This window comes from Solanum dulcamara, chromosome 4 (genome assembly GCF_947179165.1).
Source record: "Solanum dulcamara chromosome 4, daSolDulc1.2, whole genome shotgun sequence".
NCBI classification, from domain to species: Eukaryota; Viridiplantae; Streptophyta; class Magnoliopsida; order Solanales; family Solanaceae; genus Solanum; species Solanum dulcamara.
In genome coordinates, this window is record NC_077240.1 from 38,127,356 (window position 1) to 38,154,839 (window position 27,484).

The window sequence follows — 27,484 nt, forward strand, 5'->3', positions numbered from 1 at the left end:
GTGCCCTACTCTAAATAAATCACAAAATTGATATCACGGTCAAGGGGAACACTTGAAAAGTCTATAGGAAACATATCCATAAAATATCCCACCACCCTCGTGGTCTCTAAAGGAGATGAATCCTTAGTAAGATTACAAATATTAGCCAAATAAGAAAAACAACCTTTATCCATCATACGGAGAGCTTGAATATCAGATATCACACCCTTGGGATATGAACTGGGATTACCCTTCCATACCAATAAGGCAAACCAAGATAAGTTAAGGTCACGGGCTTGGCATATCAATCTAGAATATCATGATAGGAAGATAACCAATCCATACCCAATATTACATCAAAAGAAAAAATATCTAATAAAATCAGATTTGCTCCGGTCTCTCTATCTGAAAATATCACTACATACTCCCCATATACTCGATCCACCACTAAAGATTCACCTACTGAGTGGAAATAGTAACAGGCATAATAAGGAGCTCACGCACATAATTAATACCCACATCAAAATAAGTCGACACATAAGAATAGGTAGATCTTGGATCAAATAATACTGAAGCAAAATGATGGAAAATTGAAATAATACTAATAATAACTGCATTAGAAGCCTCTACATTAGAGGCCTCTACCTAAGATCTATTTGGTACAAAAAAAGGATAATCGACAGTCACCACTATCCTGTGAACCACCATATGCACCACCTCTTGCTCTATAATTGGCACCTCGAGTGCCACCTTTAGCACTTTGTGAAGTACCTCGAACAGCTAGGGCAAGCATAGAACGAATAGCCGATGTCTCGGGCTGAACAGTAAAAGGGGTACTTCTAGAGAAATCACTTGCCTTAGGCCCAAACTCATCACACACATAGCATCCTCGATGACCCGACTCCTATAGAGGATAACTAGAAGTGTCAACATGGCCTTTGAAGCCTGAAGAACCACTATAGCTAGCCTGTCCCAATATGGATCCACCTGTACCATCCGTTTCCTGAATTGTTGCTTGTATTGGCCCATCCTACCCTAGTAACCCTAAGTGCCTGGACCCAAATACTCCCTACTGCTAGAGCAAGGACCGTTGAACTGACCCTGCCAACAGAACCTCTTGGGTTTGGCTTGTTAGTATGTAGGATACTCTCGATCATCTTGGTATGATTAATAATACTCTGAAATGTACCACTTGACAACATAGGAGAGGTTTTATCCTCCTAAATATAAATGGTGAATCCTTTCACCAATAGACGTATCCACTCTAACTCTGTAGAAATAGTCAACATAGTATAACGAGATAACTCATGAAAATAAGCCTCGTACTCAGTTATTGAAAGGGATCCCTACTCTAAACTATCAAACTCATTTAGACATAGATCACAGATGCTATAAGGCAGGAACCTTTCAAAGAATACCTTAGTAAACTACTCCTAACTCATCATAGGAGAACCAGTGGGTCTACAAGCACGAACCGACCTCTACCACACTTTGGCTACTCCCATAAACTAATATAAAGTGTAAGCTACTCCATATGACTCTAGAATACCTAGGTTGAATAACCTGTCCAGGCACTCAGTTAAAAAGTCATAGGACTTCTCTCCAACCGTACCATCAAATCTGGAAGGTGCCAATCGAACAAACCTCTCAAAACACTTCTGCTGAGATACTAACATGGCAACACTAGCAAATATTGGCAGAGCTATAAATCTCGGAGGTGCAATAGAAGACACTGAAAAAGAACCAAAAGTCTAAAATCCCACACAAGGCCCCTACACTAGAGGTGTAAAACCAACTATAATAAAAGAGAAGGAAGAACATCAGGAGTAGGATCACCATCCAATCTATCCAATAATCAAACCAGTGGCTCCTAAAGCATCAGAGCACTATCAAAGTCATCCTTATGCTCATACATAGGCTCAGGTGATGGCACTCTAGCTCCTCTACGAGCAGGTGCAGTTACTCTTACTCATCTTCGACCCCTAAATCCACCTCGCCTTCTGCCTCACCTGCAAACTGGGGCTCAAGAAGCAGGTGCATCCTCACCCTCGATGGCTCTATCTCTAGTCCTCACCATCTACATAGAAGGAATAGATTAGAAGTATACAACACTTGATATGAATAAATTGCACTAAAAGAATCAAAAGAAGGAATTTCTCCTAGTAAGTATCTTGTAGCCTCTCGAAGATAAGTACGTACGTCTATGTATCAATTCGTAAGACTCTACAAATACCTTTCTTTTTAACTTATGAGAATAGTAACCTAGCACTCTGATACTAAATTGGTATGATCCAAAACCAAGGTCATGATGACACATATCCCAATATCCAACCTGATATGTCAGCCTAAAAGTAAAAATCATATAAAAATCCTAGATGAATGTCAGGCCACTAAATAAATGAAAAGAGAAACAAAGAAGAAAAATATTCCAAAATATGGTGTCATAAGTATAAAGAGCATCTAACGAAAGATTCGAATCTGAAATACATTATAAGTCTCTAAATAATAATAATAATGACTAAAAAATGAAAGATAGAAGTAGTGGTGATTTGGATCCCAGGATCTCACCACTAATTTGAAATGCAAAGTCAACTAGAATGAATTAGCTATCATGCGAAGTACCCTGACTAAGATCTTCATCAAAAAGGGACACAGAAGTAGGGGTAAGTACAATTCATATGTACTCAGTAAGTTTGACTGATTGAGTATAAGGAATTAATTAAGCCTATTAAATAAACTAAGGAACATTTCTACCTACATACAGAAAAGTCTCATTTTGGTATCGATGCCGCTAATGAATATAGAACAGCGCGATTAAAGTAAACACATAAGGACTGTTTAGTATTATAATTAATCAAATAAGTCAAGTAGTATAACTAGCAATGTAATGTGATGATGTAATGATGTGGTGGTACAATGAAATCAAGGTTGTCGCACATCTTGTCGTATAGACATGTCTAGCTAAGGATTCCAGAAAAGGACCCATAAGGGACTCGTAGTCCATATACCAAATCAAAATCTCAATATCTCATCAACTTTCTACCAAGCTTATGGTCAAGGATATATAAAGAGGTTCCCATTTTCTTTCTCAAAAAGAATTTCCATAGTTCTCAACTTCCCAAGATCAATGACATGATGAATGAGGATAAATGCATCACAACACATATGACATGGAGGTAATATTCAACTCAACATATAACACAAGATTCAAAGTTCTCAAAACTTAACCTAAACACAATATTCACCCTCATAGATAGTAATAGGAAAAAATACATTGAAATAAGTATTCACCCTTTTTCAAAAATGTTTCAATACTCAAGTATACTCAAAAACCACCAAATCAACCCCTCAGGAAGGCATTATAAGTCAAACAGTCTCCTCAAGCCTTTCTTACATGCAAATCATGAATCACATACTTTCAAAGCAAATAAGATAGCAATTAAGGTGCCCACACGGCTACACTGCACAAATAAGCCCCCACATAGGCGTTAAAATATAAATTAACAGTCCCAAATCATACTATAATCTCATCTCAAAGTCTATAATAACAAATGACTAATTACCCAATAGTCTAAAAAAGAATAGTCAAACTTACATCAAATGCCAAAACTTTGCACAAATATTACCAAAGTTCAACTCATAAATACCGACTCTGAAATGATTACCCACTATCAAGAATGACAAGATTTCATCAAAAAACGTCTAATGAGACCCATATTGCTGGGTTTAAAATTGGGGTCAAAATCATTCAAAAACTACTTTAAAAATGAGTAGGAAAATTCTAGAATTTTATTTTAAAAGCACGTTCTACCCAACAAGGGGAGTTTGTGGTTGAAAACCCCATTAATATTGCTCAAACAATCTACTATAAATCAATGAAATTCAAATTAAACATTTAGGAGTAAAACCCCCAAAACCCCATTTGAAACCTCAATTTTTAAATGATTTTGAAAGAGGAATTTGTAAGTAAATAATTCAAGATTGAAAAAGTGACTTACTGATAATGCTCAATTATACCTCTCAAAAGAAATATAGATAATCGTTAGTAGCATATTTTACTCAACTAAGAGCAGGGTCGATTCCACAAGAAATAGGTTGAAATAATTCCATTAGCTATCACTTATTCAGTTGTAGTTGCTACTTCCTAAAAATAAAAATGCATAAAGTAGGGTTTTGGTTTTGATTTAAGAACATGTAACAATGTAATGACAATTTAAAAGTACTTAGATTGCCAAAAATATGAAGACAAGACTAGGGTTATAATCCCCATGACTTTTAACCTAATAGACAACTCGTATTCATGATATCGATTCAATGTATTGCATGCAAAATCTAGTAATTGAAGTAATATCTAATTCACCTTTCGGTCCTTCTTAGACGCATCACATTCATCTCCTCCCAATCTCAAAATGTATGCTTTACTATACTTGTCCTGGATATCACAGTACTATCTCCTTCCGGTCTCAAGTAACTTACATGAAGTTTATCTCTTATTTCGAAGACAGACCTCCAAATTTTTGTTGTGATAATCTTTTCCTAATCACTACCTCCCTCCTGGGCAGGGAATGAATACAGACAAGTTCTGAATGCATGCACTCACTAAGAAATACTTTTGAATGAAGAAATTACAATACATGCTAAAACAAATCACGAATATCAATTCTATGTTTGCCTATCTAGTTAAGTCGTCATGGTTCCCAAAACTATTAGCATTGCATAATTACGATGAATAACTCAATGAAAGATGAATAAATCAGGTATTAGAAGTCTTACGAGTATCAACAAATCAAACTTACAATTAAAGGTTAAACCTTGATTCAAAACACCAAACAAATACCAAAAGAAACTAAGTTCTCGTGTTCTTGGTTCAAGGTTGTCCAAGCGTGTATTTGCTGAAGGAAATATCTCAAAATTAATGTTAAGGCCGTATATTGTTGCCTCAAAATATTAAGAAAAATATTACCCTAAAAATATAACAAAGTTGGGTATTTATAGAAGTCTAAAAGTACTCCTAAACTAACTAGGAAAACATAGTTTGCTCGGCTTCAGATTGCCTCTGGACGGCACACACCATGGCTAGTGGTGAGCAGCACAGCCAGTGGTGAGAACTGCGGCCAGTGGTGAGGCTCGTGGTGAATATCCTTATCCATTTGTGACTTGACTCCATGATACGCTTAAATTATAGCTCCCTAAATAAGTATAAAGTGATTGTTGATCAAATATAGAACCTAAAAAGGATTCGGGTCGATCCCACGAAGAATATGGTTTAGACATTAGATTAATCATTTATTATTTGCTTTAGTAATCAATTTATTTTCATAAAGAAAGGGGGTGATTTTTGTAAAACTAATTAACAAATTAAATAACAATCATCAACGAACAAAAGTAGCGGTTTAATGTGGTTTAAATCAATATGAAGTGAAACTAGGATTTTATGTGTTCCCTGCGAATCCTTAACTATTTAGACCATTTTTATGAGTAATTCTTTCGTAGTGTGTTACCTGCAAAATCAGTAAGTTAATTTCACTAAATTCCTTGATTCGGAAAATAAGTGAATTTTACTATACAATTTGATCCGTCTACGAGTGTATGCTTTACTAACCCTTACCAATGATCCCAGATTTAGCTATGCCTTGATCCATAAAGCTAATTAGATAAGGATGATTAGCCTCAGATTTTGTTGTATAATCCCTATTCTCATCTGTTACCTCCTTGATCTGACAAGTAAGGCTAAGGCGATTTCTAACGTTGGTCCCCATTAAAAAGCAATTAAAATGAAAGGAAAAATAATACATGCATGCACACTATTCAAGAATTACTTTTTATTAAGTTCTACGTCGTTAAATCTTCATGGTTCCCACAACCCTAGTTGTAGAATTAGCTACCCATAACTACGTGATCACAATCAAAAATATTTACGTGAAAAGAAATCATGAACTTACAATAGTAAGTATGAGAATCCAAAAACTTCAAAAAAATCCGAACGTAAAATATCAATAACAAAAACCGGAATAAGAATAAAATATTAAAAGTAGTTCAAGCTATATTCTCAAACCAAAAACGTGCATCAAATAAAATAAACCTAAGAAGTGTATTTATAGACAACTAATCCTAAATAAATAAGAATTTGGAAAAGTCAGGAAACTTTAAGTCGGTTGGGCTCTACGACTCGTTTCTATGGATCATAATAACTTTGACGAGTCGTAGACCCAACTTGTAATATATCACATTGCACTGAGGAACTCTTCTTCTTCACGACATCTTTCTACGACTCGTAACTCTGAGGACGACTCTTCAACTTGAGTCGTAGACACAATCCTTATTTCATCATCAATAACTTCTGCTACGAGTGTGTTCTACCACTCGTAGGAATATGAACGAGCCATAGAAAGGAATCTTCATCTTCACTTTGCCTTCATTCTTTCACTTCTACCTAACGACATCAAATGACGACTCATAAGAATAAGAATAATTTGTAGACTTTACCCGTCATTTAAACTTTAACTGCATTCATCTTTCTTTGTTTAGACGATTGATGCATACGACTCGTAGAAGTAACTATGAGTCATAAGTTTGACCTGTAAACTCCAAAAACTCCTCACTTCAGTGGTGTGATTCCTCATTCCATTCTCCAACATAGTATCCTACAAAATAAACACAACTAACATCAAATATGTTAACAAACACGTAAAAGACAAGCATATTCTCAGGTTAAAGCATTAAAACTACCGTAAATCCATGGTACATCACTCCCCTGGACGACACCCACCAAGGCCAGTGGTGAGGTCTGTGGATTTTGCCTTGAGCCATTTGGTGGCTTTTCTTGGTGGCTAACTTCTCCTGGGTGCTTTCTTCACGGATAGAAGGCCATTTTCACGAGCAGTGGTGTGCACCACGGCCCTTGAAGGGTCTCGAGGTGTGCACCCTTGATCAAAATATATTGATTTCATCTGAAAACATAAAGTACAAGGTACTTTATGGCACGGTGAAGTTCATTCCTTGAAATCTCCTTGCAAGTTGTCGCAAAATCTCACCAAGATCAAGTCAACTTAGCATTTCTTGAGTAATTCTCTTTCCTTGTGTTTTTCTTGTTGTCTCTTCTCAACACCAAGATACTTTTTTTATACAAACTCACTCACATTTCCACATAAATAAATCTAAAGATCATCAACTCAAACGCGCTTCAATTTTCCTGAAAATTAAGTGAAAACACATATCAAACTAACATAACGCACTTGAGAATTTTTGGGCATCGTGAATGTAGTATTTTGGCAACACATCAACACCCTCAACTTAGAATTGTTGCTTGTCCTCAAGCAATAACACAACCTAACACCAAAGGACGCACAAATATAAACAACTCATAGGAAACATATAGCAGCCCGACAACATAAACCACATTCCCAACTTCACTTATGCAATGCATTCATGCTCTAACCAACTCGCAAGGATCTTCATAACATCGTACTATTTATATCTAACCAACCCAATGAAAACAATAATATGCTAGTCAATTTAGCTACCAAACAACACAATCACAGTGCCCTCACCACAAAAAAGTCTCTCACACAGTCTATAAAAGATAAACAGAGACTGCAACCAAACTACTTGAACTCTCAAAAGAAGTTTAAACAATGCAAAATCAAAGACCATAGGCTTGCCCTTATTTTTAATCCTCAACTCTTGAATAACCTTTTTAGGATCACAATAGGACATTTTAGGCTTATAAGAATAGGCTCAGGCTCATGTACGATATATTTGGGATAAAAGTGACTACTTTGACCTTCTAAACACTAATTTGGCTTAGCTATTTGTTTTCAACCCCCAAAATTCTTGTTGTTACCTTATTTTATCATTCTTTCTTCTCGGGAGTTGTTTCCATTTTTTTTCAATCTTATTCTTTCTTTATGACTCATTTTTGCACTTTTTTGCTTTTTTTCACTTGCGGTTACAGCCCATGCTTTTATTTTCTTCTCATCCCACTATTATTTTCATACCCTAACTTTTCTGCTTTTCCTTATGGTAGCCACCCTTAACTTAGGATTTGGGCTTGAGTTGAAGTACATAATCTCCTAAGAGGGACCAGGGCCAAGATAAAGGTTCACAAAATGGTTCTCCTTATAGTAGCCACTCTCAACTGAGGATTTTAGCCTGAGTTGAGGTACACATTGTTCTTGAAGGGACGAGGTCCGAAATTAGGATTCAAAGACAAAAAGGGAAGGTGAATTGTGTTTAATCAAAGAAAAGGTCTATTATAGCTCAAACTTTTGGTTCAAAGGCCTATGATCCTGTCCTAATCCAGCTATCCAATTATTTCAGTGAGACTGACCAGACAAGTTCTAGCTTACAAATGTATTAATCAAAACTACACAAATTTATCTTACACTAACATGGCACTAATTTTATGCTATTTAGTACTAATCAACACAGTAATACCCAGCATTTGACCAACAAATCACTATGTACAATGTTACAAAGATCCCATAAAATCAGTTATCACATTTGAGATGCAATCACACAATCATTCAGATTTTTTTTAATAAGGGCCATATTTTTCTTACACGGGCTACTACAAACTCCTGTAGACACTTGTATTCACACAAACAACCTAAACAAAACAATTTTCCTAGATAATAAAATTCAAATAAATGTAACTCCAAAGAGTTTCAGGATGCCCCACTCCGCACCAAAATTTATGCATTTTCCCCAATGCACTTAAAAACTCCAAAGTTTAAAACAAGGGAAGTGATCATACCTGTGATTCCCTAGACATTAGTAGTAGTTACCTAAATACTCAGACTTTATCAAGTATCCACATGGGTTGCCTCCCATGAAGTGCTTGATTTAGTATCGCGATATGCCATCCTTAACTGCACTATTTTTCATTCTTGGATTCTGAATAATGTCACTAGATAGAGCAATATTTTTCTTTGATTTACCATGGCTGACAATTGCCCCATCTGCTGCTCTAACTGCTTAATAGAGGTTGAGTGTGACTCTACAACTTGGGCCATTTTAGATATGTCGCCTTTTAGCTCATTAACACCAGCTTTCGTAGATTCAGTTTTCTACAATACTTTAGTCAGTATCTCTTTCATCCTTGAGTTGCTTGCTCTAGCTCCACCTCTATCTTTGTTTCCAAGATGCAGATAAAGGTCACTCTAATCATTTTTAATTGATCCTTTTTGTGCAAGTTACTTTGATTGCGGTTCTTAGCCCTATCATAGTATCCATACCTTTGAAAGCTCTGACCTTGATTTTTAGAGTTGTAAGTACGAAAACCACATGATTATTTATGTACTTTATTTTGTCCTCATCGGGTAGTTCATCATAAAGGCCTATAGTATCAACGGCTTTTACCTTTTCTAGACCTCTATCTAACAAGTGCTTGGTCAATAGATCCAGCTGAGCCCGAATGTGAGCCATGTCTTGGTCATGCTCTTCTTCTTTTTGCCTTTGCCCTACTGATATCTCAAAGATGAACCCTATAGAATCTAAATCTTTAGTGTACCAGACCCTGTTGTTCTTTGCAAGCTAATCCAAGATAGTTGTGGCTTCTTGGAATGTCTTGGCCATGAATGAACCTCTACAAGCAACATCTATGACTGGTTTGGTCACAAAGTTGCAAGACCTATAAAATAACTCCTTCAACTTCTTATCAATCAGGTTGTGATTTTGACACTACTTTAGCTTATGACTGAATCTATCCCAAGTCTCGTGCACTACTTCGGTAGGTAACTACTGGTGAGAACCAATCTCATCCTTGATTTGCAACTTCTTAGATGATGGGAAGAACAAACCTCTCTAGAAATGCATCCCGCAGATCCCTCCAGGTGGTGATAGAATCATGAGAAAGCTCATTCAACCACTTCATTGTCGCTCGAGACAGAGACAATGAAAACAAATGCAGTCACATAGCTGATTGGCTAACCTCAGGAATTTCATATGGCTTGTAGGTGGTGGTAAATTTCATCAAGTGTTAATTGTCATTATCACTTTCTGCTCCAGCAATTAGGCCTTTTAGTTTCAATATTTGCAGCATGGTGCTAGTGATAGTGAAATTTACACCTTGGGGTAGTGGTGGGAGGACAATAGCTCCTACAGATGCTACGCCATCTGTATCAACATCATCATCCACTAGGGCATTATCCTTGACTTGATTATCCTTAAGATCTCTCAGCATTTGTGCCTCACGCTCTTGCGCATTCATCTTTCAAATGGACTTTTATAGTTCAGTATCGTAGGAATGGAGTGGTTCACCCATACTGTGAGTATTTGACATGCACTATATGTTCTGTTCAAAAACAAAAACAAAAAACCAAGAGTAAAATTAGGAAATAGAACTATATACTAAACTAGCAACTAATAGACTATTTCAAAGTTATATTACTCGGCAACAACACAATTTTGATAACGCTCAATTATACCTCTCAAAATATATATAGACAATTATTAGCAGTATATATTACCCAACTAAGAGTCGGGATCAATCCCACGGAGAATAGGTCAAAATAATTCTATTAGTTATCACTTATTCAGTTGTAGTTGCTACTTCCCTAAAATTAAAGTGCATAAAGTAAAGTGAGTTTTTTTATTATTTAAGAACATGTAGCAATGTAACGACAAGTAAACAGTACTTAGATTGCCAACAATATGAAGGCTTGACGAGGGATATGATACCCATGACTTTTAACATAATAGACAACTCGTATTCATGATATCGATTCAATGTATTATATGCAATATCTATAAAGTTAGGTAACATCTAATTCACCTCCCGTTCCTTCTTAGATGTATCTTATTCATCTCCTTACGGTCTCAGAATGTATGCTTTAATATCCCTCATCTTGGATCTCAGAGTACAATTTCCTCCTGGTCTCAAGTAACTTAGACGAAGTTTATCCCTTCTTTCGAAGCCAGACTCTTCGAATTTCTGTTGTGATAATCTTTTTCGAATCACTACCTCCCAACTGGAAGGAAATGAATACAGGAAATTTCTCATGCGTTCACTCACTAAGAAAGACTTTTAAATTAAAAAAATCAAAATACATGCTAAAATAAATCACAAATATCAATTCTATGTTTGCCTATCTAGTTAAGTCGCCATGGTTCCCACAACCCTAGTTGTGGGATTAGCCTTGCATAATTATGATGAATAACTCAATAAAAGATGAATAAATAAGGTATTATAAGGCTTACGAGTATCAACGAATCAAACTTATAATTAAAGATTAAACCTTGATTCAAAACACCAAACAAATACCAAAAGAAACTAAGTTCTTGTGTTCTTGGTTCAAGGCTATCCAAACGTGTATTTGATGAAGGAAATCTCTCAAATTTAATGTTAAGGTCGTATATTATAGCCTAAAAATAGTAGGAAAAGTGTACCCTAAAATATAACAAAGTTGGGTATTTATAGAAGTCTAAAAGTACTCCTAAACTAACTAGGAAAACATAGTTTGCTGGGCTTCAGATTACCTCTGGACGGTACTCACCACGGCCAATGGTGAGGCTCATGGTGAGTAGCCTTAGCCATTTGTGGCTTAAATCCCCTGGATGACACCTACTACGGCCAGTGGTGAGTTCCATGGAATTTTCCTTAGCCATTAGGTGGCTGCCTTCTCCTGGGTGCTTTCTTCACGAATGGAGGACCCTTTTCACGTGCAGTGATGTGCACCAAGGACTTTGAAGGGTCTTGTGGTATGAACCCTTGATCAAAACATGTTGATTTCATCTACAAACATCTAGTAAAAGGTACTTTATGGAACGGTGAAGTTCATTCCTTGAATTCTTCTTGCAAGTTGTCGCAAAACCTCACCAAGATCAAGTCAATTTAGCACTTCTTTAGTATTTTGCTTTCCTTGTGCTCTCTTCTCAACACCAAGATACTTATTTAATCCAAAATCACTCACATTTCCACATAAACCAATCCAAAGATCATCAACACAAGCGCACTTTAATTTTCCTAAAAACAAAGCAAAAACACATATCAAACTAACAAAACGCGCATGAGAACTTATAATAATTCCTTATTTTGGGCTTCGTGAATGTCGTATTTTTGCAAATATCACTTACCCACAGACGATTCTTCAAAAGTTTGACTCAAAATCGCCTCCCCTAAAGCTCCAAATGAAAAACAATGGTGGAAATAAGAAAGAAATAAAGTTTTCCCACCATAACATTGTTCAGGCAAGATTTGTGCATTGCGATTGCGGACACCCACCTCGCGATCACAAAGAACACTGAACTAGGGAACCCATTGCGATTGTGTAACCCTCTCTCGCGATCACGAAGCACAAAGACTTAACACATCACAATTGCGTGACCTTAAGTCGCGATCGCGATGAGTAAATTAGGCTGCACCATAAACCAGAAATAGCAGCTGAAACACAACTCAAAAATGCCTCTAATTGGACCCTCGAAAATTATTCAGGGTCTGATAAAAAAAAATTGAATATGCTACAATATTGAATTCGATATTTTGGACTCAACGGAATTGTTGGGTTTCCAAAAAAAGGTCGTTATGATGAAAATACCCCTCCCCGACCTTTTTAGGCCTAAAACTCAACTTTTAGTCTATTTTTTTGAAACAAAAACTAAGGTCTCGAGGCTCTAAGTCAACACTCAACTAGACCAAACTCGGCATTCCGGATGCAACAGAACTAGTGATATTTACATCTGATGCTCGGATCTCAATATGTTGACCAAAGTCAACCCTTTCAATAAAACTTCTCACTCAAGGCCTCAAATTGCCAAAATCACACGTGACCACATCGGAAACTGTGTCAACCATCCCCATATCTCAAACAAAGTATGAAAACACAATGAAAAAGGGTAAAATTGTCATTTCTCATAAAAAAAAGCATTTTCCCAAGAATAGGGTTATTACACATGTACTCGCGCCTTTGTCACTCAACTAGGCTTTGGTAACTGTCATTTGTATTGTTTTCTCCATTTTACTTTTCCATTATTGTTTCGTAAATCGCCACAGCCATTTTATGCAAATAGTCATAAAAAGGTTGCAACTTTTGATGTGCACCTCATACTTCCACACAATATGTTGGATATGAATACTTGGTCATTTTCTCAAGTTTTTTTGGGGAAGTTTTTGAATATTCTCCTTCGTGTTCTACATTACTTTCAAATAAATAGTATGTATAAATTGTAATTTTTTCATTATTTGAGTTTGATAATCATTGGTATTTGAAATGTAGCCACACCAATTAAGAACATACTATAAAATCAGTAGGCTCGAATCTTTTTCTTCTTCTTTATTACTATTTCTATTTTAGTGTCTAATTATTTTTGGAAGGACAAGACGTAACACAAATAATAGAAGAAAAATATGAGGTTGAGTTGTAAGAGATTGCTCTCTATTTACCACTTTCTCTCCCCTATCTAAAAGATACTCAACTTGTATTTGGTATAAATAGAAAACAACACAATAATAATATAACTAGTTTAATTTCATAAGAGGGGTATGAAGAGGGTAGAGTGCATACATATTTTACCATTATCTTGTGAAATTAGAGAAGTTGTTTACAAAAGAATTTCGGCTCAAATGCAGAAAATCTAGGTACAAAGAAGAAGAAGAAGAACTAACAAAAGAAGCAATATAAAGCCTACAAAAAAAAATCAAGAACAACAAAATAGTGTGAATGTTGAAACACAGTAAATAACAAACGATGATAGATATCAAAAGCAATAACTACAATAATACGGCTAGTATAACGACAAACAGAATAAGCCTAAACCCTCGAAAAGCAAGACAACACTCCACTACCTACTAAATTTCTATCTTGGTATATGTCCTCCACACCCTCTTACCTAATGTTATGTCCTTGGTAACATGAAGTTGTGTCATATCCTATCTAATCAACTCTCTTCAATACTTCTTCAGCATACCTCTACCTCTCTCTCTACCTACTATAACCATTTTTTCTCTCCTCCTCACTCTCTTATTCACTCACTTCCCTCATTTTATCCACCATGGGTCACTCCCACCTTATCTCGAATATCTTCATTTCTAATCTTCTCACTTCTTTATGCCCACACATTCACCTCAACATCTTTATTTCCACGAAACTCATCTTCTAAATATGGAAATTCTTGACTAGATAGCACTATGCCATATGCAACAAATTAGGTATAACCACTACTGTATAAAACTTACCCTTAAGTTTCAATATTACCTTTTTATCATACTGGACTTTATATGCAACTCTCCAATTTATCCACGCTGCATCAATATAATGTGTGATATCATCGTTGATGCCTCCAGTTCCTTGGATTATAGACCCAAGATACTTGAAACAATCTCTATTGGGAATAACCTGTGTGTCAAGCCTCACTTCCATGTCTTTTTCTTCCATTGCACTACTGAATTTGCACTCCAAATATTTTGTTTAGATCTTAATTAACCTGAACCCTCTAGACTTCAGAGTTTGTCTCCACACCTCCAATCTAGCATTAACTTTGTTGTGCATCTTATAAATAAGATCCACAATTAACGTACACCAAGGCACCTCATATTTAATGGAGTGCATCAATTCATCCATCAATGGGGCATATAAGAATGGGATAAGAGGTGCTCCCTAGAGCAACCCTATCTTCATCGGGAAGTGCTCTGAGTCTCCTCTAACCATTTTAATACATATTTTAGCTACATCAAACATGCACTTTATCACCCTAAGCAACCAATACACCTCTATCTTCTAGGAATCTCTAGAGGACTTTCCATGGTACTTGTCATAGGCCTTTTCTAGGTCAATGAACACCATTTGTAAGTCCCTCTTTCTTTTTCAAAATTTCTCCTCCAGTTTTCTCACAAGATAAATGAATTTTATAGTCAATCTACCCAACATGAATTCAAACTGATTTTCGGAAATGGACACACCCTTGTTCTCAACTCTGCCACTCTCTTTCGAAATTTCGTAATATGGCTTAGCAACTTGATACCTCTGTAATTATTACACTTTGAATATGTGTCTTGTTCTTGTACAATGGAATTATTGTACTCCTCCTTCATTTTTTAGGCATTTTATCCATAATAAAAATGACATATAAACAACCCAGTTAACCATTTCATACTTGGCATGTTTGTACTTTTTCAAAACTCCACCAAAATCTCATATGGTTCAGTCATTCTTCCCCTGCTCATCCTCATGATAGCGTGCTTAACCTTCTTAACCTTAATACACTTATAGTATCTAAAATTCTGATGTCTCTCAGAATGCTCCAAATTACCCAGCACAATGTTTTGTAGCCTTATTCATTCAAAAATTTATGAAAGTAAGCTTGTCATCTTTGCTTAATGAGAATGTTTTTCGCTAATACCTTGCCTTCATCATCCTTGATGCACTTCACTTGATTCAAGTCTTCGGCCTTCCTCTCTCTTGCCTAGGGATGAACATGGTATGTTATGATATGGTATTTGAAATTTCAGTACAGTAATTTCGGTATTCAATTTTTAAAACTATTATACCATTACCATACCAATTTAATTCGGTATTTTGAGATTCAGTTCGGTATTTTACGATATGATAAATTGATAACCATAATTTGTTCATCTATGACTAATATATACTCGTATAATAGAGTATTAAGACTTAGACAATTGAAAAAGAAATCTCAATATTATCTTACTAACACATTACACATGTAGAAATATATATATTCAAAAAAAAAGTACAAACAACTCCTTTTCTTAATCAATTACATTTAATATACATTTCAACAAAATAGAGTAGTCAAAGTTTCAACTTTTAAAAATATAGTTTACACTAATATGAGGTTGCATATTTGTTAGTACTTTAATAATATATATGTTATTTATATAACTATATACTTCGGGATGGTATTCTGTATTTTGGTATATTAATTCTAAATACTTAATATTATACCAAATATCAAAAAATAATTAAAATTATACCATATACCATATCAAATACCATAATTCCAAAACCACGGTATTAAAAATTTTGGTATGGTATGGTAATTCGGTATATACCATACCATGCCCACCCCTACTCTTGCCTTCACGAGCTTATATAGTTTCTTATCTCCCCCTTTATCTCTTAGATCAGTATAAAGTTGTTCGAAGGTTATCGTCTTTGATGTTGTAACTACAACTTAGACTTCATCTTCACTGCCTTATGAATTTCCTTATCCACCTGCTTCTCCTCCTTGTTCTTGCATTCCACCAATTTTGCATAAGTTGTCCTTTTGATTTCACTTTGACTTGAACTTCTCCATTCCACAACCAATCCACTCAGTGACCACCAATGTTACACCTTGACATCCCTAGCACCTCTTTAGTTGCTTTCGTAATGCAACTAGTTGTCTTATCCAACATGTTTTTCGCATTCCCACTACTTTTCTTACCTCTATGGTTATCAACTTCTCCCCAATATACCGGAAAATGGCTAGGGTGAAGCCATCCCATTTATTTCTTGGCCGGATAAATTCTTATTCATCCTCCCTTGCTTAATCACCGAGTCCATCACCAAAAGCTTGTGTTGGGTAGTAAAATTCTTACTCGGGATAACCTTAAAGTCCTTGCAATGGCCTCGATCGCCTTTTCTCAAGAATAAATAATCTATCTTAGCTTTAGCCACCACGCTCCGAAAGATAACCAAGTGGCCTTCCTTCTTCAGAAAGCACAAGTTATTTATTCTCAACTTATAAGTTTTAACAAAATCTAGGAGTGAAATTCCACCTCTGTTCCTATCCCATAAACTAAAGCCTCCAATTATAACTAGAAACAATAAGGAAGAATAACAACCAATTATGAATATCACAATAATCTGTGTAATGGTTCCATTTCTCTTGATCACCTACAATCATGTGACCGAAGTTGAGTCTACTTCAAGTATTTGGTGATCAGAGAAATGTTCTATGTTTTTTCCTATTTAGCTGGATGTGAGAGATCAGTTTTATGATTCATTAATCACAAATGTTAATTAATTATATATATGGCTCTCTTTGATACTTGTAGGGTCATTTTCTTCCTAAGAAATTATTAGGAGTAGATCATTTCCTTATATTTTTCTCCTGGATATGATAATTTATTAGTGAGATTAATTAAGTTCTCCTTTCTTCTGAAAATCCAAACATAATAAATAAACAGCTGAAAACAAATACTATATGTTGAACTTCATCCTCACCTAGTGTCTATCCTAAATCTGCATCCCTTCTAATTTCCTCTTGAATGACAATCACATTACTCGATCATCTAACTCAAAATATGAATCCATGCCTTCATATTAATTAAATTAGGGTGGGATCGATATCATCCTAATCGACAAGTAGGCCATATAAATAAACGGTTGATTTTATTAATGGATAACTCTGTTATTCATTAATTCCCTCCATTACAATCTAAAAACAACATCTCGACACGATCCTTGAACTAATTCAGCATGTATCATGAATTCAAACTATTAGATACTTTTCTTAAAATGACATCCTATTATATTCTTTTTCCTTTAATAAGTTTTTCAGTTTTAAAGTGGAAAAAAGGTTATTGAAGCATAGTGTAAAAAGTAAGAGGCAAATATGCCCTCTAAGACCTACATATCATGCAAAATTAAGTAGATTTGTTACTCCGATTAATACTATACGAGATTAATTGGTTAATTAGCACTGGATCTTGGCATGTCTCATATGAACGGCACACGTGCATACTATGAAGGCATATTTGGCTGACAACAACTCACAAAAAAGGAGCAGCATAAAGAGCAAAAAAAAAAAGAAGAAAAAGAAGAAGAAGAAGAAAGACTTGAGAGAACTAGATCATAATTGAAATCTAAAAGTCTAGACGAAAATTAGGGGACTCAGCTATTCAGTCTAGGAGGCTGATTTTTCACGGATTGCCCTGTTTCTGGATGGTCTTTAATTTTTTTCTTTGCTGCTTATTTGATGAAAATTTGTAAGTCCAACTACCCTTAATTATGATCTAATTCCACAAGGCATACGTTTAGAAATTTCTCACCTTGTCCGATAAAATTCTAGGATTAAGAGCCCGTTTGGATTGACTATAAGTTGATCAAAACCAGCTTAAAGCCCCTTTTTAGCTTTTGGACGTGTTTGCCTAATGCTGACTTTAAGCCATAAAGTTCTTAAAGTCAGTCAAAAATGAAAAGTTAGGATTCCTAACTTTTTTTTTTCAAAGTGCTTAAAGTCATTTTCTTTGACCATGAAAATTACTTTTATATCCCTTATATTTTAACTAAATTCCCAAACTACCTTTTTTTTATTGTTTTAACCCTAAAATTCACATCATAAGCACTTTTATTCAAACACTCAACTGCTTATTTATAAAAATAACTTTCAGCACTTCAAAGTTCTAAAAGCACTTCATACATAAAAGTTACTTTTTTTAAGTCAATCCAAACGGGCTCTAAGTTAGGTCTCTTAAGGCATTAGTTTGTGAGTTTTAAAACTGAATTATGTCTTTATCGGCATACTTTTGTAAACATAACTTGGGTTATGAAACTAAACTTTTGTCTCTAACGGCTTAAGTTCTGTAAAAATTAAGTGACATAACTTATTATGTTTTATAAGACATATTTGTGTTATATTATGATACAATAATATAAATTGTTGTCTTGCAATTCTTTTTTGTATTTTTTCGATGTCAGAAGTATTTTCTATCACTTTTTGATTACTTAAAGTATTGAAGATCAAAAATTAAAAGCCATCAATTTGAGGCACAACAATATAAGACCACCCTACCATAGGAACATTCGTGCTAATGACCCTCAATCTTTTAGATGAAAAATCAGAAAAAATGGTGTCCTTGGCAAGCCATGGTTCGGAACTTCTCTTCCAACAAATGGTTAATTTAGAGAATTTTCTACACTTTTGCTTCTCTTTGATCGTATTCAAGATTTACAGAAAGAAACCAATCAGTTTGAGGAGAATTTCATCATTACAAACTTTTATTACATTTTCATGAACTGACTAGACAAGCCATAAAAAATATAAAATAAAATGGGAAACTTACGTAAATCACATAGTGTAACGGACTAATTATCATTTTTTCTTATTCTTTTTCAATTTACAGAAATTTCTTAAAAACATGATAATCCGAATACATTAATTCAGTAATTCAGATACATTAATTAGGGCATGATACATTGAACATCGAGATAATTTATAAATCAGAATTAATGTATCTAAATTACTGAATTAATGTATCCGAATTACTGAATTAATATATTCAGATGAAAAGAAGGGATTTCTGAATTTTTTTTAAATGAATGGGAGTACTGGAAAATATAATGAACAAAAGAGTGTAATTAGGTAATTTTTCCTAAAATATTTTCATGGGCCAAACTTTTCCTCAAAGCATTGGGACTTAATTGAAAAAAATTATAAAATCACTATTTTCTCCTATTTTCGGATACATCAGTTTATGTGATATATCGATTGGATACATCACTTTACGTAATGTATCAGGATGTACGTGATGCATCGGAATATTGAGTGATGACCCGGAACCGAGACGTGATGCATCGAAGAGTTGAAGGATGTATCCGGATTTCACAAAATTGAAGGGATTTTTTGTTAAAATTTGGAAAAGAGTAGGGATAGGATATTAATATGTAATTAGTTCTTAACACTACATAATTTGTGTAATCTCTACGAGATTTTTGATGTAGATTTCAAAATTTTATCTTTAAAAGATGTATTTGACTACGAAATTTAACTATCTCTTTAAAGTGTGATCTTCAAATATTATCAAATTCTCAAAAAGTGGCTCAGGTCAATTTGGTTTTTTGAGGGGACTTCCAATTACAAAATTAAAACTGTATTCAAATACAATTTTAAATTTTCACTTTTAAAATTTAAATCTATGACCAAACAGGGCTTAAAAATTATTACACATCAAGATTTGATGTCAATTGACTAATTTAATCTCGTAACTGGATTAAATGAAACAAAAGTTTAAAATAAAAACATATTTGAAGAAAGTACTTGATGATAAAAAGATATATATGTTTAAAATATTAACAGTAGGCAGAAGAACGTATGTTGACCTTTTCCGATTTAAAAAGGGAAAATATTAATTAAGACAAAGTGTAAAAGGTAGAGGAGCAAAGGATCACAAATATCTGAATCATGAGGTGGAAAATTAGGTTCACGTTTAGCAAGAGTCCAAAAAGAGAAACGCTTTAGGAATATTCAATATGTTATTTCTCTAAAAATACATGAATTGCCATCTCTTGAGTCCCAAAAAAAAAACAGAGTTGTTACATATTATCTTATTTATGTGTTGTGTCAACATCATATGATCAAATCAGATTCTACTAGTATTAAATTATGTTAGGTAGTTAGTCAAATGTTTGTACACAATCATTAACGTTTGAATTGCTTTTAAAAAACATCAATTCTTTTCCTAATTATAACAGATTTCTGATGTCATTCGAGTATGTTCAAACTAGTAAATATATGAATCGATTTGACAAAGAAGTAAATTTCCATATATTTGATAATGTTTTGGCTGAAATGTAAAAGCATAACAAGGAATGTGATTAAACTAGAATAAATTAAATAAATTTAGAAGGATAAGATGATCCTGTTGAGAAATGATTTCAACTAGACTAACCTTTTGTTGTATTTTTTTTTTGTTTTATGATTCTACTTTGATACATCTACCCATCACCTATCACTCACTAGCCCTGTCCTATAATACTCTACTACTAAGCAGAAACAGAGCTGTAAGAGAGAGACATCAACAAGAAAGCAGCTTGTTCCACTTCACCAAGCTCCGTCCAGTGAGTAAGAATTGGATCAGCCATCTTCTTCTTATCCACATTGCTGCTGCTGGTACTGGTACTATCACCACTGCTCGTCGTACAACTCTGGGATGATTTCTTCGTCTTCTTTTCTTGTTTGTTCAATCCAACAAGTGCTCTTTTCTTCTTCCTGCTCCTGATCCCACAAGCATTACACAGAGACTGCATTCACAACACACAAAATCAGGTTGATCAAATTAAACATTTTTTTTAAGAATTAATTGATGTTGTGTGTGACTGACCTTAGGGCCAGCAGGGCCACCACGCCAAAGAGGGGTTTTAGTGGCACCACATTCAACACAAGTTCTCATTTGGATTTCAGATGAAATCCTTTCTGGGGTTGCAATTGGTGTTGCTACTTCACTGATCACTTCTTCAGAACCTGACCCCTAAATCAACAAAACCAAAACAATCAGAGAAACAAACATGATCGATCCAAGTTAAATGGTGGATGTTGATCACTCACCTTATCACTTAGATCCATCGCTTTGATCAACTAGATGATCGCTCAAACAAACAAGGTTGGTTGATCACAACTAAAAACTAAGAAAAACAGACAAGAACAAGAAATGGTGATCACTCAAGTAAGAAAAAAATGAGACATGGAGGCAAGAGAAGAGAACCGACACTGAATTTTGATCAGGATAAATAAAAATGTTCTCCTTATAAAGGCCCTCACCAAAACCCTAGGCGCCAGGATATCATCAAATGACCACTCTACCCTTCGTTACAAATATTTTCCATCATACACTACACCCGCCAAAACTTAATTAACAAGACCGCCATTGCACTTGTTTTTCTTGTTTTTTTACATGGGGGCAATTTCGGAATATAGAGATATACTATTCTTATACCGTTTGCCGCCTTAGGGTTCACAAGAAACGTTACAAAACAATTTACACAATCTCAACAATTTAAGATATTTATTTTTTAAAAAAGATCTATATTTATCATCTAGTAAATTGTATTGTAAAATAATAATTTTATTAAAATAAATTTTTGAGTAAACCATTATATGTGAAAATATAAAGTACTATTCGTAAATCATTAAATTTCAACTTGTTCGTTGAGATCAAAATGATTATATATCACTAAATTTGCAAAGTTTTTTTCTCATAAGAATAATAAAGGTGCGATAGACAATTAAAATTTAATTAGATACATGTGATTTTTTTAAAAAATATTTTAATTTTAAAAAAATCAAAAAAAATAATGAAACATCTCATCAAATACTTTTTTTTATAAATGGTATTCTGAATATTATTACTTTTTTTTCATTCGTTTTGATTGATCTGTTATAACCACTACTTTTGTTGTCGATATTAATAAACATACGAAAAGAAAAAAATGTTTTATATGATATAGGAAATTACATTTTTAAATATTATTCCTAAATAAGTTTTGTGGTAGATTCATTGAGAAAATGTCATTGCAGAAATGATGAGCAAATTCAATTCCCCACTATTACTTTTACTCAATTCGTTCAAAATCCTTCCTTCAGAACATAGTAGAAAATAGAAACCTCATCACTTCCTTTGTAATATTCATCTTATTTCTTTCATATTATTACAATACCGAAAATAACACAAAATAATCGTATATCTACCCAAAAAAATGTGAGAGATGAACAAATTAAATACGACAATTTAGTAAATTTTATTGTAAAATTATATTAATTTTATTAAAAGAAAATTTTGAGTAGACAATTATATGAGAAAATATAAAGTACATTTGTGAATCATAAATATAAATTATTTTATTTTGACTTGTTTGTTAAGATTAAAATGATTAGATATCACTAAAATTTACAAAGTTCTTTTTCTCATAAGAATAATAAAGGTACGATAAATGATTAAAATTTAATTAGATATATATGATTTCTTTTTTTACTTGTTTAAATTTTTATGAAATACAAATATCTAGTGAAATTTCTCATCAAATACTTTTTTTTTAAAAAAATGATATTTCAAATATACCATTCTTTTTATCCATTTTAGTTGATCTGCCGTAATCACTACTCTTGTCATAATCATTATTCGTGTTGTCGATATTGATAAACATATGAAAAAATAAATATTATATGATATACATTATCCTACCTGTATAGGAAAATACATTTTAAATATTATTCCTAAATAAGATTTGTGGTAGATGCATTGAGAAAATGTCTTAATCCTAATATATCTAGTATGACATCAATTTGTTCGAAATCCTTCCTTTAGAACATAGAAAAAACTATAAACCTCATTACTTCCTTTCTAATATTTACTATTCATATTATTTCTTAAATTGAACATATTATTACTATAACAAGAAAATAACACAAAATAATCGTATATCTACCAAAACTTTTGTGAGAGATGGAACAAAGGAAATACGACATTTTAGTAAAACATATGTTATATTGTTATTTTATAAGTTCTTCAAATTATAATAGATGTGTGTTTATATATGTATGCATGTGTGTTTTGTGTTATATCTTTAAGTTCTTTAAATTATAATAAACCTATGACCTATCGTGAGGTTGTCTAGCGTATATATTTATTTATTAGTAGGGTAGTTAATTTTTAAGAAGCACAACTTATATTTATTTTTAGGTAGAATTTTTAAGTTATTTGACAAGACATTTTTTAAAAAAACTTTTGAGGTTTTCACTTTGTAATAATATAAATATATAATGTATATTTGAGTCTAAATTGCTAAATCTATACTATATATTACTTTTAATCCTAATGTGTATAGCATGTCATCAATTTGTTCAAAATCCTTCCTTTAGAACATAGTAAAAAATAAAAACCTCATTACCTCCTTTCTAATATTCATATTATTTCTTAAATTGAACTTGTTAGTACTATACTGAAAAAATAACAAAAAATAATTGTATATCTACGAAAATTTTGAGCAATGAACAAATTAAATACGACATTTTACTAAACATATTTTATTTTATAAGCTCTTCAAATTATAATAGATGTGTGTATGTGTGTATGTGTGTTTGTGTTATATCTTTAAGTTCTTTAAATTGCAATAAACCTATAATGGGGTTCATGCCTAGTAATTAGGTAGTTACCAGTCCATTACAATCCTTATTGGTATATATATATATTTATTAGTAGGGTAGTTAATTTTTAAGAAACATAACTTATATTTATTTTTAAGTGAATTATTTAGGATATTTGACAGGATATTTAATAATTTAAATTTAAATTTTGAGGTTCTCACTTTATAATAATAGAGAGAAGTGTCAAAAACATACAGAAATTCTCTTATTTGTTTTAGTTTCATACCTAAACTATTGAAACTGTGAGTTTCATACCTGAACTATCACTTATTAGTTTGATAAACACACCTCAGTAGTGTGTGAAATTGTAACGACCTAGCCCGTCGTTACTAAAAATATCTGAGGTAAACATAAACATGAATTAAGGTTGTGATATGCTCCTATCTCAAAGTTGAGCTGAAATAAAACTAATGAAATGACTATTTGTGAACAATTACATGAAATGAGCCTGATCACTTGATTGTGCAAGTATGTGAACTATTCGTTGTGGACTATGATTATACATTGTGATTGGGATATTGGATCGGGTGTCGCATTTCGACACATATATTGGATCGGGTATCACATTTTGACACATATATTGGATTGGGTATCGCGTTTCGACACATATATTGAATCGGGTGTCACGTTTCGACACATACTAAATATTGGATTGGGTGTCAGCCGACACACTAATAGTTTGGGTATGAGTTCTATGAGACAACCATTGTGTGGCTATCATCTGTAAATTGATCTTGACTATATGTGTGATGATAGAGAAACTGACTTGATGATAATTGAGCATGCTCATTCTATGTAATAATTGATATGAAAGGACCGAAGGTCCAAGTGTTATCATGTTAAAAGTTGTAATTGATATTTACACGGTGAAACTGTATATTGCTCTTAAATGGTAAATTGGTAATGTGCTTTTATATGTATGCATGTTCAGATTATGTTATAGTTGCTAGATGCATCTGTATAGTAGGTGTGAGGCCGTGGTAAATAGGCAAAGAGCAGTTGATATGTGGTTTAATAAAATTAGTGACTTAGAGTCAAATATTATTGGTGTCCTGTTGGTATATGTGAAAAAGGGGGATTTGCAGAGAAATCAGAGTTATTGTGTCCGGCCAGACCGCTCTAGCGGGAGGAATCCCATTGTGGAGAGGCCGCCAGAGCGAGATAGGCCCCGCCACAACGGGCCAGTACGGTTATGAGGTAAGTCTTAGTTCACATAAATGGTTACCTCTTCCAATTGAGATATTAATCATTCTAGGATCAGGTATTAGTGTGAAAGCTAAAGGTAATAGACTTGTTAGACAGAGTTAGTAGTGACCCGTAGTTTGAAAACTCATATGTGTGTTAGAAGGGTTAGGCCTTGATTTGTATTAGAGCTGGCAGTGAATCCACTAGAAAGGATGAGTGTTAGGCTTGAACAAATTTAATGAGGTTATCGAGAATAGTAAAAGCTGCACATAAAGATTTAGCGGTGTATTTCTTAAGAGCATGTTTTCTTCTCGTTGATTTCTTTATATTATGCGGTGGATATCAGGTTGATCGATGATGCCTACCAGTATGTGTTGTTTGTACTGATACTATTCTTGCTATGACACGTGTATTAGTTTGGTTGCAGGATCACACTACTAAAAAACAGTCAAAAAGCGACAAACAAAATTGATGAAAAAGCGTGCAAACACTTCTGTTGCTTTTTGCCTCGATGTTTTTCAATAAGCGACGGACTACTTCAATTAGACGCTTTTATAATTTTTTTAAAAAAAAATTCAAAATTGTGACGGATTGCGTTGCTTGGTTCTTCAACATGATGAACTTAACGACAAAGTCCGTTGCAATTTTAAAAATTTAATTTTTCAGAATTGCGAGGGAAAGCGACGCTATGTCTGTCGCTTTATTCTTCATTGTTCTTAATTACGAAGGACAAAGCGACGGATTAGGCGACCCTGTCCATCGTAATTTCTGGAAAAAAAAAATTAAAAAAATGCAGAAAAAGCAACAGACAATAGGGCCTTGTTCGTCGCTTTTTTCTGAATTTTTTTTGATAGTAGAACCCTGCAATTTCTGCTCAATCAATTCAAATCAATAACAGTCAAAACAACACAATCAACAATAAGCTCAAACAATACAATCAATTCTAAATATCTTCCACAACTTAAAAAAAACTCAGAGATGGAAAATTAATAGACTAAATACTTGTAAAAGTCTTCCAAAGTTAGTCAAATATCAAAACTTAATAAAAATATTCAAAAACAATGGGAGTAATGTAGCTAAGGAGGAGTGGGGGCTATGTATTCTTCATCCTCTGATGAATCATCACCAGAAATGGATGCTCTTAAAGAACGGTCTGAAATATTCCTCGACATTCTATTTTGTTCAGCAAGTCTTCTTTCCTCAGACACTGCCAATCCACATGTAAGGTCTGAAATATTCCTCGACATTTCAGCTATCTAAACACCGTCAAGTGCCTTGGCTTGGCATGACAACCCAATACCTTATAGACCTGATTGGAGTCGTCGAACGTCGTTTTGAGAGCCCATCCCATAGATCTTGCCCTTATGCGTCTCTCCCACCACTTTTTCAATCCAAATTCTAGTGGACTCTTCTAGCGTGAGCTGTACGAAATCTTCCATCTCATCAATGCACCATTGGTACATATCCTGCATTTAAAAATAAAAGTTAGCATAAAAATAAAAGTTATTATCATAAAATTTTAATTCATAGATATGCGCTATTTATTTTAAATAACTTACATAATTTTGTACAGCTTTTTCCTCCACGCACTCATCCGGATCTGACTCATTTATCTTCTTATCCACATGAATCTTATTGAATACCTCGCAACGAATGGGAGGGCACCCCAATTTTTTTTCCTAAAAATAAGAATACAAAATTAGATAATATTAATCAAATAATATTTAAGGAACTAAATTTATATGAATTAAAATTTTAAATTTAAAAAACTTATCATCTCTCTTATAATCGTCCCAACACTCTTTGCACCTTCGGTGTGCAATGAGCCACCCTTTAAACTGCCTCTAGCTTTTTGGGGTTTCTCGGACATAGCTTTGAATTCATTGGTCTCTCAATAATGACACAACTCCTCAAAAATATGTGGTAACATCTAACTAGGAGGTGACATGGAATTTTGGGCCGCCTTAAGTCAGCTAAACAGTTTAGCGCTCGCTTTCCTCTCAAATATGGTCGCAATGACCATATTGTACTTTGGCTGCCAAGTACACGAAATCTAAAAACAAATTAGTAGTGTTAGATAATTAATAAAGTATACTAAAAAAATAGATAAGCTAATTAACTAAAACATGTATAAGCAAACATATACATACCTTAAATTCATTAAACATGGCCTGCCATATTCTATTTGGAATCACACTCCAAGAATGATAGGGCTCTGTATAGAGACTCTGCACACTCTCATGTAGACCCCTGCAGCTGGTTTAGAAGGATGCCACCTGTAAGACAAACATGTTAGTTCAAGTATTATAAATTAACAGTAAAGAAATAAATAAAATAAAGAAAATTATGATGATCCATCAGGCTCAATCACGACTCTCCCAAGCCCGTCCTTCTACCCAAGAGCAAGTTCAAACGACTTATCGGGTGTAGCATTCGGAGGAGGTGGAGGTGAATGTGA

At 33.9% G+C, this 27,484-nt stretch overlaps 1 protein-coding gene across 1 annotated transcript; it reads right to left on the reverse strand.

Moving 5' to 3' along the window:
- Nucleotides 1-20,442: 20,442 nt before the first annotated feature.
- On the reverse strand, nucleotides 20,443-21,402 carry LOC129884992 (GATA transcription factor 15-like). Its single transcript, XM_055959245.1, has 3 exons — nucleotides 21,247-21,402; nucleotides 21,023-21,169; nucleotides 20,443-20,942 (listed from the first exon to the last, which is right to left on the reverse strand). Exons 1-3 carry the CDS (start codon nucleotides 21,262-21,264, stop codon nucleotides 20,685-20,687), a joined length of 423 nt encoding a protein of 140 aa, XP_055815220.1. The 5' UTR covers nucleotides 21,265-21,402; the 3' UTR covers nucleotides 20,443-20,684.
- Nucleotides 21,403-27,484: the final 6,082 nt, after the last annotated feature.

Excerpts from the sequence above, each read along its gene's own strand:
- LOC129884992 (XM_055959245.1), bottom strand. Across the intron at positions 20,943-21,022 it reads GTGGCCCTGCTGGCCCTAAG|TCTCTGTGTAATGCTTGTGG; the intron begins GTCAGTCACACA and ends TTGTGAATGCAG.